Here is a 16,089-nt window from a genome sequence, read left to right on the forward strand (position 1 = left end):
GTGAGGGCAGGGGTCAGCCCTTTAGACCCAATGACCTGTGTCTTCCGCTGCCAGACCCTTCTTTACTGGCAGCTCCTCTAGGAGGGAAGTTGGGACTTTTCAAACAAAACTGGCATTTGGTCACCCAGGACAAATGGGTGTTGGATATAATAAATCACGGTTACAAGTTTTATTTTCACACTTTTCCTCCTTTCAAAGGCATGCCGGATGTGCCTCCTCAACAAAGGATGGAGGCTCAGGAGCAAATCTCATTACTTTTGCAGATGGGGGCAATTCAGGTGGTCCCTCCATCAGAAGTAGGCCTAGGTTTTTATTCCCGTCTGTTCCTAGTGCCAAAGAAAGGAAACACTTGGAGGCCAATTCTGGATTTGTCCATTCTCAATACCTACCTAGACATTCCAAAGTTCAAGATGTTAACATTACAACAACTTCTGCCTATGCTAGGCAAAGATCACTGGATGGTAACCCTGGATCTCAGAGGCCTATCTTCACATCCCTATCAGGCCCAGCTGCAGGAGATTCCTGAGGTTTCGGCTGGTACTTCTCATTATCAGTTCTCTGCATTGCCCTTTGGTTTATCTACTGCCCAGAGTATTCACAAAAGTTCTGGCTCCTGTAATTGCTTTCTTCAGACAGAGAGGAATACAAATTTATCCTTATCTGGACGATTGCCTGATTCTTGCTCAAAACAAAGACAAGTTACTACAACATCTCCAGTATGTAATGGCAGTTTTAAGGTGCCTAGGGTATTCTGTGAACTAAATAAAGTCCAGTCTAGTGCCCTCTCAGGACATGTGCTTTCTGGGTGTCAGACTGAATACAGCTTCTCAGATGGCATTTCTGACCCCGGACAAACAAAGAACTCTTCATCTATACTTCCAGCAGTTATCAGTAATGTCCAGGCTGACTGCAAGGACAGTCCTTCAAGCCTTGGGGTTCATGGCATCTTGCATTCTAGTACTTCCCAATGCCAAACTGCATATGAGGAAGCTACAATGGTATCTCAAAAGTGTGTGGACTCAACACTGCCATGGTTTGGACACTGTCATTCGGATTATACCTTGCATCCAGAAGGAATTCTTGTGGTGGGCACAGGAATGTCACCTAAACAAGGGACTCTCTGTGATCCGACCAGAGGCTAGTCAGATCCTAACGACAGATGCCTCGGACTTGGCTTGGGGAGCACACTTCAATGGGAAATGGATTCAGGACATATGGCCTCCCAAACTACAACATTTGCATATCAATATGAAGGAGATGTTAGCAGTCCAATTTGCCTTGATGGCCTTCAAGGACCTACTTCAGCCGGGACAGGTGTTGATTCAAACAGACAACACAACAGTCATGTGGTACATCAACAAGCAGGGGGGAACCCATTCCTACCCTCTTTGCAGACAAGCAATGATTTTATGGGAGACTGCTCTGAGTTTGCATATCAATCTTCAAGCACGGTTTCTGCCAGGAGCACAGAACTCCCTAGCAGATGTATTGAGCAGACAAATTGTGGATCCCCACGAGTGGAGACTGGACCCTCAGGTATTCAAACAGTTAACCGTGGCTTGGGGAGCTCCAGACATAGATCTGTTCGCTTCTCCACTGAATTTCCAACTGCCAAAATTTTGCACAAATATGTTCCATCCAAATGCTTGGAAAGTGGATGCTCTATCTTCCAGTTGGAACAACCTTCATGTTTATGCTTTCCCCCCTCTGCCTCTTCTTCCCAAGGTACTCTTGAAAGTCAGGAGGGACAAGCCTTGCATGATTCTAATAGCACCAGATTGGCCACGTCAGCATTGGTATCCTCTGCTGAGGAGTTTAATTCAGGAGCCTCCTTGGCTTTTGCCACAAATTCCTCATTTGTTATCCCAGTCAAACAATCATTTTCTCAATGTTCGGGTGCAGTCCCTGCATCTAACAGCCTGGCGTATCCTGTAATGGAGCCAGTGGGGTCTCAGCTTCCTCAACAGGTTTTAGATGTCATTTTGGAAGCCAGGCGGCCTAGTACTAGAAAAGTTTATGCTGATAAATGGAAGAGATTTTTTCTTTGGAGCACAGCAAAGGGCTTTGATGTTTCAGTACCTAATGTGAGTTTTGCACTACAGTATCTTACTGAATTACTGGACAAGGGTTTGTCATTCTCTTCTGTGAAGGTTCATGCTGCAGCCATTTCTGCTCACTATGATTGTGACCCTCCTTTATTTTCTCACCCTTTGTTCAAACAGTTTCTTAGAGGGGCAAAGAATATAAGACCCCCACGTAGAGCTCCTACTCCTTCCTGGGATCTCAATTTTGTGTTAGAGAAGCTTACTTTACCTCCTTTTGAACCTGCAGCTATGTCTGAATTGAAGTTTTTGTCTTTGAAGACTGCTTTTTTGTTGGCCATTACTTCTGCTAGGAGGGTATCTGAATTGCAGGCACTCATGGCAGTTGAACCCTTTCTGATTTTCCATAAAGATAGAGTTTCTTTGCGAACTAACCCTACTTTTATGCCTAAAGTGATTTCTAATGTGGCCTTGAACCAGTCTATTCATTTGCCTACTTTTTATGCTGATCCCCAAAATAAAGGGGAAAAAGTCTTGCATTCTTTGGATATCCACAGGCAGCTACATTATTATTTGAGCAGGACTAAAGAGTTCAGACAGACTCAACAGTTGTTTCCTTTGCTTTGGGTTCACAAGGGAAAGCTGTTTCAAAGCAAACTATTTCTAAGTGGATTGGTCAATGTATTGCTTTTTGTTATTCTCATCATGGGAAGGAGGTTCCTGCTGGGATCAGACCTCATTCTACCAGGGCTACTGCCACATCTACTGCTTTTTTGAGGGGGGTAGCTACTAAGGATATTTTGGAGGCAGCTACTTGGAGTTCAGTTCACACTTTTACTAAGCATTACCATCTCCCTCTTTATTCCAAGTCCAGGGCTGGGTTTGCCACTGCAGTTTTACAGGGCATGTTAGCAGCTCCTAATGCTATTTAGTTTGTCAGCCTCCCTTTTCCTTTGCTTTGGGATTCTACCCACAGGTTATGACTGCAGCAATGTGAGACGAAGAACATAGTACAGTTTTGTACCTACCATAAATGTAGATGTTCGAGGATCTACATTGCTGCAGTCCAATTATCCCTCCCTCCTTCCCCTCTCTAGTTTGTGGTTGCTGTGTTTTTTGGGATAATCTTTATTTCCACACTGGTAGTTGTTAGGCTTTTACTATTTTAGCTCTGGCCTTCTTTCCTTCTTAGGCCTTCTGACATCTGGGGCAAGAAAGACTGAGGATATGGCGTCGATCATGCACTTAAGTACTACTACGTACTGACGTCAGCCCTAGGCGACAATGACCGACACCAGCCCAGCTCTTTGGTATTTGGGCTGACCGAGGACAGCGGACTACCCACAGGTTATGACTGCAGCAATGTAGATCCTCGAACATCTACATTTATGGTAGGTACAAAACTGTACTTTATCTTCCTTGTAATAGGCTCCGTAAGCTTGAGGTGATGGCCCTTTCTACTTTCCTTTGTCTCAGTCGTTATACTAAAACATTTTGCGCTCTAGAGTTATCAATAAACAGTTGCTTTACAGCAATCTTTCTAAACTCATGCATATTATCAAGGTAGTCCCTTATTTTCTGTTTAGTATTCTCCTCCTCTTGTTCTGTGAGATTCCCCCTATTTTGCAATACTTAAATATTTGTCAGTCCCTCTAAATAACTCTCATTACTTCTTAGCCATATCTCACTTTATTTCCACCCTATTTTTAAACTCCATTTTAGTTTTATCCTACTCCCTAGCTACATTCAGAAGTTTTTATCTTCTCTAATAGTGCCTGAATACTTTTCATTCCCATTCCTTCAATTTGTCTCTCTTCAAAAGATAGGTGGGAAATCACAAATGTCTCATTTTTTCATTATCCTATGTTTTTATTTTAGTTGTTATTGGCGCAGGATCTGAAGTAGTTTGTGCATATCAAGACCTTCAATTTAATGCACATGTTCCTGTGAAATGTAAATTCTGACTAGCCTAGCCCAGTTTTTGTATCTTTGGGAATAATATGTAAATGCACTCCAGATTCCTAGTGCTGAATTCACATCTTTCATGCCAAATATTTGTATAAATGTCTTTAAAAATATATCCTCCTTTGTTATATTTCTCTGCCCCCCCCCCAACATATCCTCACTGTTGCAAATCAAATTCCAGTCCCCACCTGTAAGTAATATTCCTTGGTGAAAGCTGATAATTTTTCCCACTATTTTCTTTAGCTCTATTTTAGCAGTTTTTGGTGGAATATAAATACATGCCAATGTAATCCTCCTACCTTGCCAGTAGCCCCTTAGTACTACAAAACTACAATTCTTATATTTTTTTTCTTCTGTTACTATTGGAGCTCCTCTTGTAATCAATGTAAGTACTTCTGTCTTCCTTTGCCACAGGTATTCTGCTGAATAACCATCCTAAAAAAATCTTTCTTTATCAAATTCACATGTTCAGTTCTTTCCAAGTATGCCTCCTGTGTAGCATGGCTATTTGCACTCTACATTGTTGAATATAGTTCACTACTTTTTTTGGGTTTTATCTGTGAGACCATTAACATTTAAAGACCATCATATTTTTAAGGGATTATTTTTCCCATCTTTTATGTGTAGCAGCTTTTTAAAGTGTCTAGTTCCAGCTTTTGTGTTGCATGGATCCAGTGTTTGGCAGTTTATCTTGTATACAACTGTTTCTTATCTTCATTTGAGCCTATATGTCAGTCTTGCAGAACTTTTTGTTTTATTGAAGACCTTCAAATAAAAATATACACACACACACACCCAATGTCCCACTAAAACCTACTAACTTAACGCACAAAGCTATGTACATCTTCAAATATTGAAGTTTTGCCCCCTTAATAGGAACATAAGTTCCAAACTGACAGCCACACACACAGACTCAAGCTAAACAGAAAATGTATAACTCTCTGATGCTGATGTACTAATCATTGTGGAAATGCAGAAATGTATTTAATCCTTTTTCAAGTTAGTTGCAAAGTTAAAATTAGCAGATTTTAAGCATAATAATTGTGCATTCAAAGCTGTTTATAGGTAATTCCTGTTACCAAGATGACTCTTGTTAATTTCCTAGGGTAGACTTTAAAGATTTTTTAAACTATTGAATTTCAAGTTGCTTAAACTTATGAGAAATTATAGATATTTGTCTCCTTTTACTGCTGATGCTGTCTGTCAGGTCACATAAATCTATTTAAGTTGTCCACAGAGTGGATTTTTTTAATTATAAATAAACTAATGAACTTTGTTATATATGGTAAAATAAATTTCAAAATGTTTGGGGTAAAAATGAAGTGGGATTCTCCACAGATTCAATGGGAAGTAAATAAAGAAATGCCTGTAAGTACCACATCCAGATAACTTTGTTTAATGTCAAATCAACATTTATAAATGGACTGGAGCATTCCCCTTTATTTTCTCAAGTATTTTGAACTAATAAATATGCTAAGACCATAGGAAGTTTTGAGTTTCTTACCAATACCTCAACCACAGGGAATATGTTGCAACCATTATATAAACTAATGACAAATGTAAAATTGTATGTATACCTTTTGACTGGATACAGATGCATAATCATTATTGGAATGCAGTATCTTTAGCAAGTATAGCTTATAATCCTAGGACCAAGGAATGTTTACTTTTCAATTATCTGCAGTTAAATTTGGCTAATTTAAAATGAGTTCTTACCAAGGTATCCTTCATTCAGGTTCAAGAGGTTTAACTTTAGTCTGTTAACGTAAAGCACTAATTTATTGTTGTGGTACCTACAACAGACATTGCATTTGATAAAGTGCTTGTTTGGTCTCCCCACCATAAAAGGGGCAAAGCACAGAAATTTGTAATTTGTTTCCATGTTTGCAAATATATATGAAATGTATTGAATTTTAATGCTCCTGTTCAAATCATCTAAGCTTTGGAGATCACGATATTATACTAGCCCTCGGTGACATTATTCAGTATAAATTATTTTGTGAAGTTAGGATGGGAAATCGCATCTAAATGTTGGCATGACTGTATATCTTTTGACTGGAAACAGATGCATTACAGGTCTAGTTAAGGTCTCTCTACTTGAGCCTTTCTGGTATAAAACATATGTTTTTACTGATCAAAAATATACTCCCTTAAAAATAAGATAATCTTATTTTTGGTCTGTCTACCTACCATGAGTCTAGTTTTCACTATATGGCAACCATGGTAGTTATGTTAGCAAAGCTGTGGTGATTTCAGAATCTCTGTATTTTGAAAATCTTAGTATTTGAAGCTGCAACAAGTGGGAGAGGTAAAAAAACTGGTTTTGTATTTAATATATATCCAGAAATATTTGAAATGTTATAATTTATTAACATTTCTTTAGTTTTTTCTGTATTTTTATTTTATATGTGCAAAAATAAAAGTTTTTGCAGAAAAAAATAGACTTGAGCTTCACACCAAGTTTCTTTCAAAAGTTAGGCCCCTCTCTTTAATTCCCCAAGTCAAGTTTCGGCCTCTCCAACACTGTAGTCTTCTTGGGGATAATGACGGACTATACCCTGCAGAAGGCATTCCTGCCCAATGGCACAGTGGACTTCCATGGAGCATATTGGAGATGGCCCATAACTCTGTGGCATCCAGTCAGTACTAAGAGATCCTTTTGTGCATGTCCTCCACCATTCTAATGGTTCCTTTATCAAGGCTGCACATGAGGAAGCAACAGTGCAACTCTGGAAGGGGATTTAGTATTAGCACACTCAACCACTGGATCATATTGATTCTATTCTGCCATGTGTTAAGCATGAGCTACAGTGGTTAGTCATTCATTCTGACTGAGTCCTGTGAGTCCTGTTCAAGCAACAATTGCACTATCAGACCCTGACTATGGATGCCTCAGACCTGGCTTGGAAAGCTGACTCGGGAGATTTAAAAGTACAGAGTATGTGGGGTTCTATGATAAGAACAAGACCTGTCAATATCAAGGAGATGATGGAACTGATCCAGTCTACAACTGCTTTGAAATCATAGTATCGTAGAGGGGTACTAGGCTATTGGCCTTGGCCGTAAAGCCTCTGCAAGCCTAGCCATGTTATAGCCTTGTTCCCTTATGAACCAAGATATACAGTCTGTTTGCACGCAACTCTAACATCAGCACTGGCTGACCCTGTTTAAAGGGGACATGGGTGAAACCCCAGGTGTAAATTTATGGTTTCCTATCCAGTTGTTCAGGTTATGCTTCGTCATTGAGGTGTTTTATTTTAGATTCATTGGGAATTTGTTCCAGAGGAGTGGCAACCTCTGGTAGACATATCTGTCTGGACCAGCATGTCCTGTTAATATTTGAATCTTGTCCCCTTGGATTTGCAGATGTGCAGCAGTGTCATCAAGGCAGGGTTTGATACTGCTCTGTAAGCCAGGCAAAAGTTGCCTCTAACACGTCTATATGATACTGAGTAAAGTGATGGGGCCTTCAGTCTGTCCATGTAGGACATGTGTTGTAGGCCCTGAATTTCCTTGGTGAGGAACCTCTGAGATCTCTCCAGTTGCTGCAGATGTCTGGTGAGTTGCATACAAAAGGCAGCATTGTAGTCTATTATTGGTCTAATGAGAGCAGCGTACAGGGGAATTATAACCTCCTTAGCTTTGGATGTTATACACTTGCTTATGAGGTGTGCAACATAGAAGGCCTTCCTCACTACTGTGGACACCTGATCAAAAGTAAGGCTGCTATCAACTTGCCTTCCTAAATCTCTCACCACTGGGTTTGAACTTGGGGGATATTATTAATGTTGTAATTAGCAGGGGTTTCTCCTTTGCTGAAGGGGATAATGCATTTTTTGCATTTAGTTTAAGCTGTAGCTTTGATGCCAATCATTTGTATGTGTAAACCCATATTTTAGTATGTTGACGTCTTTGGCGGATTAGATGATTGCACCCAGTTTGCAGTCATCAGCAACCTTGGTGATCCAGTAGGATATCCACGTGGAAACCAAAGGGTGCTGTATCTGATCACACAATCATCACTTTTATGTGCTAAATAAGCAGCCAGAGACACATTATTGTACATTGTGCAGGCTGATGGTGATGGCATAAGAAACAGCCCTATGGTCAAGAATGCTCTTCAGGTCCTCCTACACTGTATGTCAGCAGAACATTCTGGTGACTCATTTGAGAGATTCACAGGCTGATCCTCATGAATGAATGCTATTCAGTAGGCATTTTTCTCTGTTACATCACAAACTAGGTGTTCAACAAATGGACCTTTTGCTTCCCCAGATGACTGCTTTGGAAATTCTATTCCAGGGGGGTACTGTGGGAGTAGATGCCTTCTCTCTGAACTGGTCTGCTTTCCATCTAATCACTTTGATTCACATCCTCAGATGGTGTAAGGAGTAGGGGCCCAAAAAAAAAAACTAATAGTTCCATTTTGGCCCAGTGAGCATTGTTTCTCCCTATTAATGGAATTAGTAAGGGGCAAACTACTGTGGATATCTTTGGAGAAAGAACTTGCTTAATATCATGAGGGGAAACAAGGATACCTGCTACAAGGTAGTCATGCCTAGCTAAATGGAAGAGATTTTCCTTGTGATGCCAATGCAGGAATCCAGCCCCACTTCACCATCAGTGTCTCCGGACTTAACCTAATGGAGCTATTTAGTTCTGGGCTGGCATATCCCTCCTTGAAGGTACATATTTCAGCTGTCTCTGCCTGCATTCTTTTACCCCCCGACTTCTAGGATACTGGTTAGTCATTTTTTGAAAAAGGTGTGTTGCACCTTAGGCCTCCAAAGAAAACATTGTTCCACCATGAAACCTCAATTTTGTCCTAAAGAAACTGATCCAAGACCCCTTTTAAGACAAGTGGCTACAGCCTCTCCCAAATTCTTAACCTGGAAGACTTTTTTGCTTGCCATGGTATCATCCCGGAAAGATTTCAGAGATCCAGGCACTGATGTACAAACAGTTTTTCCTAGTCTTTCATAAAGACAAGGTAAATTTCCATACACATCTCACTTTCATACCAAGTGTGGTGAAAAAGCATTCTTCTAAGTTAGTCTATTCAGTTACTGTTTTTTTTTTTTTCCCCAATCACAAAACGAAGGGTCAAGCCTCCATGTTTTAGATATTCATAGCTGACTTGTATACTACTTGGACAGGTCTATGACCTTAAGATCTATGGGCTAGATGTTATATAGGGGAAAAAAAGGAACCCAGTGTCAAAATAGACTGCGTCCAAATGCCTGACAAACCATGCATTACATTCTGCTATTACTTTCATGTTAAGTGTTTCAGAGGTAGGCAAGATCCCATTTAACCACGGGATTATGTTGACAACATAGCTATCCCTCGGGGAGTACGCTCTCAAGCTATCCTAGTGTTCGCTACATGGTTCTCCATTACTTGCTTTTACACAACACTATCCATTGGACATCATCTCCAGGAACAGAGCAAGGTTTGACAATCCATTCTTAGGGGTATCCAGGAACAGTGCAGGATTTGACACATCCATTCTTAGGGTGTATCTTGCAGCCTGTTAGTGGGCAATAATTCTTTATCCCTCTGAAATCACAGGCTTTGGAAATCCTCCCTGGTATAAAAGAGACTGTAGTATTGATTTAAATGATAAATATAATGCATTTGTGGTAGGAACTTGCCATAGTGGTTTATCTTTGACTACGACCTGTGTAGCAGTCAGCATCCCCTCCCTCCTTGGCCTTTCCTTTTCTGTTGGTCATTGAAGTGCTGGAGTGTTTCTTCATGTCGTCTTCCCCTTCTAAACACTGCCCCAGTAGCCTAATGGATAAGGCACTGGCCTCCTAAGCCAGGGGATATGGGTTTGAGACCCATCTGGGGTAATATAATCTTTGGGGTTGGTTTGATGTAATGGTTAGTGTTTTACTTCACAGACACAAGGTGCAGGGTTTGATTCTCACCTTTAGAGAAAAAATGGCTAGGCTTAAAATGGCTCACAAAGGCAGTTAGGTTCAAAGGCAAGTACTGGGCTATCTGAAAAGCAGTTTATTTCCTCATGATGTTGTACTCTTGGCAGGACTCTATTCACATTGTCTTAAGACTGCACATCCCCACACCTTCTGAGGCAAGTCATAATTTAATTTCCTGTGACCATGGGTTCCTAAAGATCTGGGCCTGTTTTGGGTACTTGCAAATATCCTACAGATAACAATAAAAAAGACATGGATAGATGTTTGCTTTATAAGGGGAGTGTTGTGACATTCCAGGAGGGCCAACATATGCTCATCTGAGAGGGGGAAGAGTGCACAGCTCTGATAGCCAGACCAGACACTGAGCTTTCTGTGGAGAAATCTCCACGGAGTAAGGAAGACTGCAACAGTGATCATAGGAACTTGCCACAATAAGTATATGTTTGATGCAATTATACTTTCTCATTCATCAAATTTGATTCATGGTGGCATCTTCCAGATCTTTGCTTCATATTTTTGGTCAGTTCCTTATAAAATCTGGGTTTTTCTAGCAAGTCTGTGAGGATTGACTTCATTAAATGGCAGACATTTGAGTTTCAGACTTCATATCCTTCAGAAAATGGATAGTGATGCAAAACCATTTATTCTAGCAAATCTCTGTTTTGTAAGAGTAATATTTAAAATTTGTCCCTATTTTGGGGCCTTTGTCCCCCCCACTATTTTTGGCTTTTTTTCTTGCGCTAAGAGGTTGACAGAGATGTTATCTACATCAAAAAAAAAAACCTAGATGCATCTTCAAATGTGTTCTATACTGCATATATAGTACTCTAAAGGTTTACAGCTGTGAGGCTGTCATCTAATGCTGTCATGAGACAGATATAATGATAACCTAAACCCATTCTCTCTCATCAGGATGGTATTAATTTTCTTCAGCTGTTACACTAACACATTTTAAATTCTGAGCAGCTCGCACTTTTGTGCTGCTTAGACTGTTCTGCCATAACTACTTTTTAGTGTTTGCGTACATGTTTTAATGCTGTTACAAACCTTGAGCTGAAGTTTAAACTAAGATTTTGAAAGTTCACTGTTTTTACTAGTAGGTCCTAATACTAAGACGTGGCTACATATTTAGTTTTATTGGGGTTTTTTAACAAGACATAAGGATTTAGTTAGGTTTTTACCTAATAAGCCATGTTTTTCCTTTGAGAGGTAGTAGCATAAAGGACATAATTGCGCATAGCTGCTATTCCACACCTGATGTAAAGGTAGGACCTGAGAACAAGAATGATGGTACTTTTCCATGTGGAACTTGTTCAATTTGTAAACATATTGTCAGATTTTTTTTTATAAAATTAATATGTATACAAGTAGGGGTGTTTTCATTTACAACACTGAGGGCATTATTTATGCTTTGAGATGCTCTTGTCTCTCTTATGTAGGAGAAAGTAAGAGACCTATCAAAATTAGACTACAGGAGCATCTGAGGAACATTAAAAATAAAAAATAAAAAAAATAAAAAACTGAGAGCCCTTTGGCAATGCATTTTATTGTTCATCATGGGGAAAAAGTTAGCTAATAGTGCTACTGACCTTAAGAATAGATTGCCTTTTAAATATTTTTTTTTTTTTTTTGTTTAAGTATGGAACGCTGACGCTTGCTGGGTTAAATGTAGAATGTAACTGGAACAATGTTAATTTAATTTTTAAAGCACTGATTGGATAATGTTTTAATTGTTTAATTGGTTTGATTAAGTATGAGGTTGGTTGTGTTTCGGAACTCTTGAAAGACTGTTGGCCGAGGCACTAGAGACTCTTACGTGTTTACAATGAAGTGTATATTTTTCTGGCTTTTGTTGTTTATAATCGTTATAGTCTCTGGTGTTTTTTTTATTATGGGCCCTTGTAGTTCTACCTGCACTACAGTTATTTAGCTATATCCTCCTCTTTGCATGTTTTTCTCCTTTGGTAAAAACAAGCCTATTCGGTGGCTTCATTCTGAATTTTACAGCTATATAAGTGAGTAATACAGAGAGAAAAAATACAGCTAATTTTAGTGTAGCCTATTTTTTTTTTATTTAATATGCAAGCTCCTACAGTATAATTGCCTTATGTCCTCAAATGAATTTTATTTTTAAGCTTCTTGGAGCAACAGCAATAGAAGACAAACTGCAAGATGGTGTTCCAGAAACAATTTCTAAACTTGCTGAAGCCAACATCAAAATCTGGGTCCTTACAGGAGACAAGAAAGGTATTCTGTAGAAATATAATTAATTTTTTAAAGCAGCTTGCATCATAATTCATTAAATATACTTTTGGATGAGAATGCTTGGAGGTTTTGCAGTTTATTCCAGTGTTTGGTATCTCTGGTTACTTTACAGTTATTTAAAAGAACACATGAACTGAACATTCTTCTGATCATGATATATAGAACCTACATGTATTCGTTGATATTGATAGGTGCTGTGAGCTGATTAAATTCATAATTTATGCACACCAGACTTTTTCATTATATGATAAAAAGGTAATTTAACCATTTTGTGCAGCCTCTCTCATCTATGCCAGATATGCATTACTGTGACTCAGTAAAGAAACCACTAACAGCTTCAGTGTCCGTGGTTCACACCTGATCTCTGGCCACTGTCTGTGTGGAGTTTGCATGTTCTGTCCATGTCTACATGGATTTTCTCCCAGAAACTTGCTGCCTGAATAGCTATTCAAAAGTGTCTTGTGTATGTGCATATATTGCATTTACTGTTGCTGTTGTGGTGTGGGTCACAACTAAAAAGCATCCCTGATGGCCAGTTCACTTGATTAACAAGTGAATGAATTCAGTTTAGATCTGCATTGTGGGTAATGAAATGTACAGCTAAACCTACATCTTGTCAGTAATGCCAGTAAGCATCATACACCTTAATTCCAGGAAAAGCCTTTGTATAAACTTGCACCTACTTTATGGGATACACTACCTGTGGAAATTCAATCCATCACTGAGCTCCTACGTTCTGAAGCCAGCTAAAATCACATCTCATGCAGCAGTAGAAATACAAATGTTTTGCTGACGCAGAGTAATCCTACAGCTGCATGCATATGTGAACATTCCAAGCAGTTTTAGCAGAATTTCATAATACTTTGATATTTGTGTTTTTGCTGTTTTTTTGTTACTTGACTACAATAATATTCTTAAAGACAACTTTGATATAATTCTGTACATTTGTATAAATTTGTAGCATGCAACATCTCTATACTGTTGCCAATCAGCCTGGGGTACTGACTGAAAAGGTCTTTAGACCATTCCACCAACCTGATAACAAAGCTTAGAACCTGAACATATGCAGAACTGTTCTGATGTGGCTGTGCTTCACATTGTAAGCCACTAGTCTAGAATTCTTTTGAGTTACTCAACACTTTCCTTTGTAGTCTACATATTTTTTCATAAACTTAAGTCACTGTATTCTGTTAGGAGCTAAGCTATTTGTCCATTATTGCTAACTGTTCCCTGTACTGAGTGTCACTACCCTTGCTCCCCTCCCCAGTGATATTCCATTATACTTGCATGAATAATGCCCAAGCTAGGAAAGAGTAGCAAGGTTTTAAACCCTCTCTCAGCCCTTTTACGCATGCTGATATAATAACTAGTAGTTTAGTGCAGGGGAGGGACCACCCTTCACTGGGCTGCCATGTCGGAATTTGTCAAACAGCACTACTCCGGTCCTCTGTGCACTGACCTACAGTCGTGGCTTAAGCATTGTCTTCAGTTACCCAGCCTGTTCAGGTACATATCAGCACAAGTCCTTGTGAGGTACTGTGTGCTTTGATTCATCTTCACCCTAGGGATGGAAAGTAGTCCAAAGTATACTTTTCCTTTATAGTAGTTGCCAGTCTGCATTACTGCTTAACGCAGGATGCCATTAGCTCATGGAGGCACTACTTTGCACTGGATCGTACACTCTCTTCATAGTCGCTTTGCTGTACTATTATTTTTCAGTGCCTTTGTTAACATGTTTATGATTAAAAATACATGCGTTCAGTCACAAATGACTAATGGCAGTAAATGAACTATTTCTTTCATCTGTTGTATTTAGGTTTGCATTCAACTAACTTACAAAATGGTACAGCAATAGTCAGAAGAAAACATAGCAGCAGAAAAAAAGGGACCATGAACATGAAAAATACTAGATAAGTCTTTAAAGGAGAAATTTGTCTGAATTGTGAAACACAAGAGTTCTTTGTATTGTCAAATATGATGTAACTTTAGCTTTCATTCATCTGTTAACTGGGCATGCCAAATGCCTTGTACTCTGGACAGTGGGGTGAGTACTGCAAAACCAGGATAAGCTCCAGTCGTTCTGCAGTTAGCAGCCAAAGTGCTTAAGAGGTGAATCTATTCATTCTTAGCACTAGCTGAAAACTTACTGTATACTCCCCATTGACCTGCTTACAGCTTAATTAAGGAATCTTGCAGTAAAAACATTTACCTCTGAACATTTGAAAAACAAAAAACAATCTGTTTTATGCTATAAAATAAATGCCTGCTTTCAGGTGCACTTTGCACTGGGTTTGTACAGTGGTGCAGCACAGCAAATTACAAGTATATTAGTGTGAGAAAAAGCTACAATGTTTGCAAAAGCCCTGTATGTTACAGCACAGACTATTAAAGTGAGTTAATTACTGTAATAAATACATTTTGCATCATATACTACGACTTTTAAGGTGTCAAAGCAGACAAGACTTTCAGGAAGGAGGTCAGATAAGCTGGAGTCTCCATAAAACACATGGCAGTTTCCAAACTAAACTTGGTGCTCTTTCATTATAGGCATAATTCCACTATACAAATGCTGATCCATTGTTTTGTATATACATTTTTATCCTAGCCAAACACGTGTTGATGTCAGATGAGTGTATCACAACTTCTCCATTTTCTTCTCTCAATTACTCCCATTGTGGGGCAAATAGTGGAATTCATGGTGTAGTAGTTTGCAGGTAAGAGTTTTGTGTTAAAAACGCTCCTTCCCAGTCCCTGGAGAAGGGTGCATTGAGAGGTTCTGCCACTCCTCCTCCTCCTCCTTAGCAGTTTCATACTAATAATAGCTGATGGGCCAACAGACTAATACATGTTTATTAACCTGTGGTTGGTCCTTTTTTCTGGATTGACTGCAGTTTGCATGGCTAAGCCTCAAACATCATTTTCTGGATGGGATATACAAACTTGTATCCCATCCCCTCATCTGTAAATGCATTTTCTCATACCTGTGCTTCTTGTTGAAGTATCTACCTAAGGACAAGCATCTCTCCAAAATCTGAGGTTCAAGACTTTTCTGTTACACTGCCACATGTCTTTAGACTATACTCTCAGGTGTCAGCATTGACATTAACCTGTTTAATACTATTTTAAAGTCTAGACTCTTACATAAGCTTAAATGTAAATAGTTATTTTTTAATTAAAGTTGTACTTGACCCTTTTTTGCTTGCCACATATAATTTCAGACCTAACAATCTTGTTGCAGCCTAAGGATTCAAATCTGTATCTGTTACTTAGTATGTATTCACATCCTATTATATTCCTACTTCATAATCTGTTTGTTTGATTCTTATGGTGAAATTTGCTGTCATTTTCTCACGTTACCTGACACTTTTTCTGATGTTTTTTTTTTCTTACAACTACAATGGGGTAATATAAAAGATGAGTGGACACACTATGTAAACACACAGAAATTTCCATTGATGAAGCAACAACCCTTTGTGATTAAATAGTTATATTTTCTTTCATTTAAACTTAATTAATGATCCATGACTGAGATGGCATCAATGCTTAAGGGAGAGCACACTAGCTGAGTGATTAAGATCTCTGCCTTATACCAGCATGGTTCAAGTCCTGACCACTGTCCACTCTGCATGGAGATCACGTGTTCTCCTTGTATCTGCATGTGTTTTCTCTAGGTTCCCTGGATTCCTCCAACCTTCCAAAAACATGCATGTTGATTACACTAGCTAATTTGAACCTGTAATATGTATTTATGCATGTATGTGTGTCTGTCATAAATCATTTTTTGTCATTGTGGCATGGATCATGACTTAAAGGACAGTTCATTTTCAGTTTACAGTTAAAAGCTCATTTTTAAAAAAATAAAAAATATGCTGTGT

General features: G+C 39.0%; 1 protein-coding gene and 1 non-coding gene across 6 annotated transcripts in view; both read left to right on the forward strand.

The window, feature by feature from the left end:
- The window catches only part of ATP8B1 (ATPase phospholipid transporting 8B1), a 1,573,644-nt gene that overhangs the window by 1,245,211 nt on the left and 312,344 nt on the right, over positions 1-16,089 (forward strand). For all 5 annotated transcript variants that reach the window (XM_044074782.1, XM_044074792.1, XM_044074774.1 and 2 more), the window contains one exon: positions 12,085-12,196. In XM_044074782.1, coding sequence (XP_043930717.1) covers positions 12,085-12,196 — 112 coding nt within the window. The remainder of the gene's footprint in view (positions 1-12,084; positions 12,197-16,089) is intronic.
- On the forward strand, positions 9,790-9,862 carry TRNAR-CCU. The gene has a single exon. It is a non-coding gene; the product is annotated as a tRNA-Arg (tRNA).

This window comes from Protopterus annectens, chromosome 1.part1 (assembly GCF_019279795.1).
Source record: "Protopterus annectens isolate FY-2018-M chromosome 1.part1, PAN1.0, whole genome shotgun sequence".
NCBI lineage: Eukaryota > Metazoa > Chordata > Ceratodontiformes > Protopteridae > Protopterus > Protopterus annectens.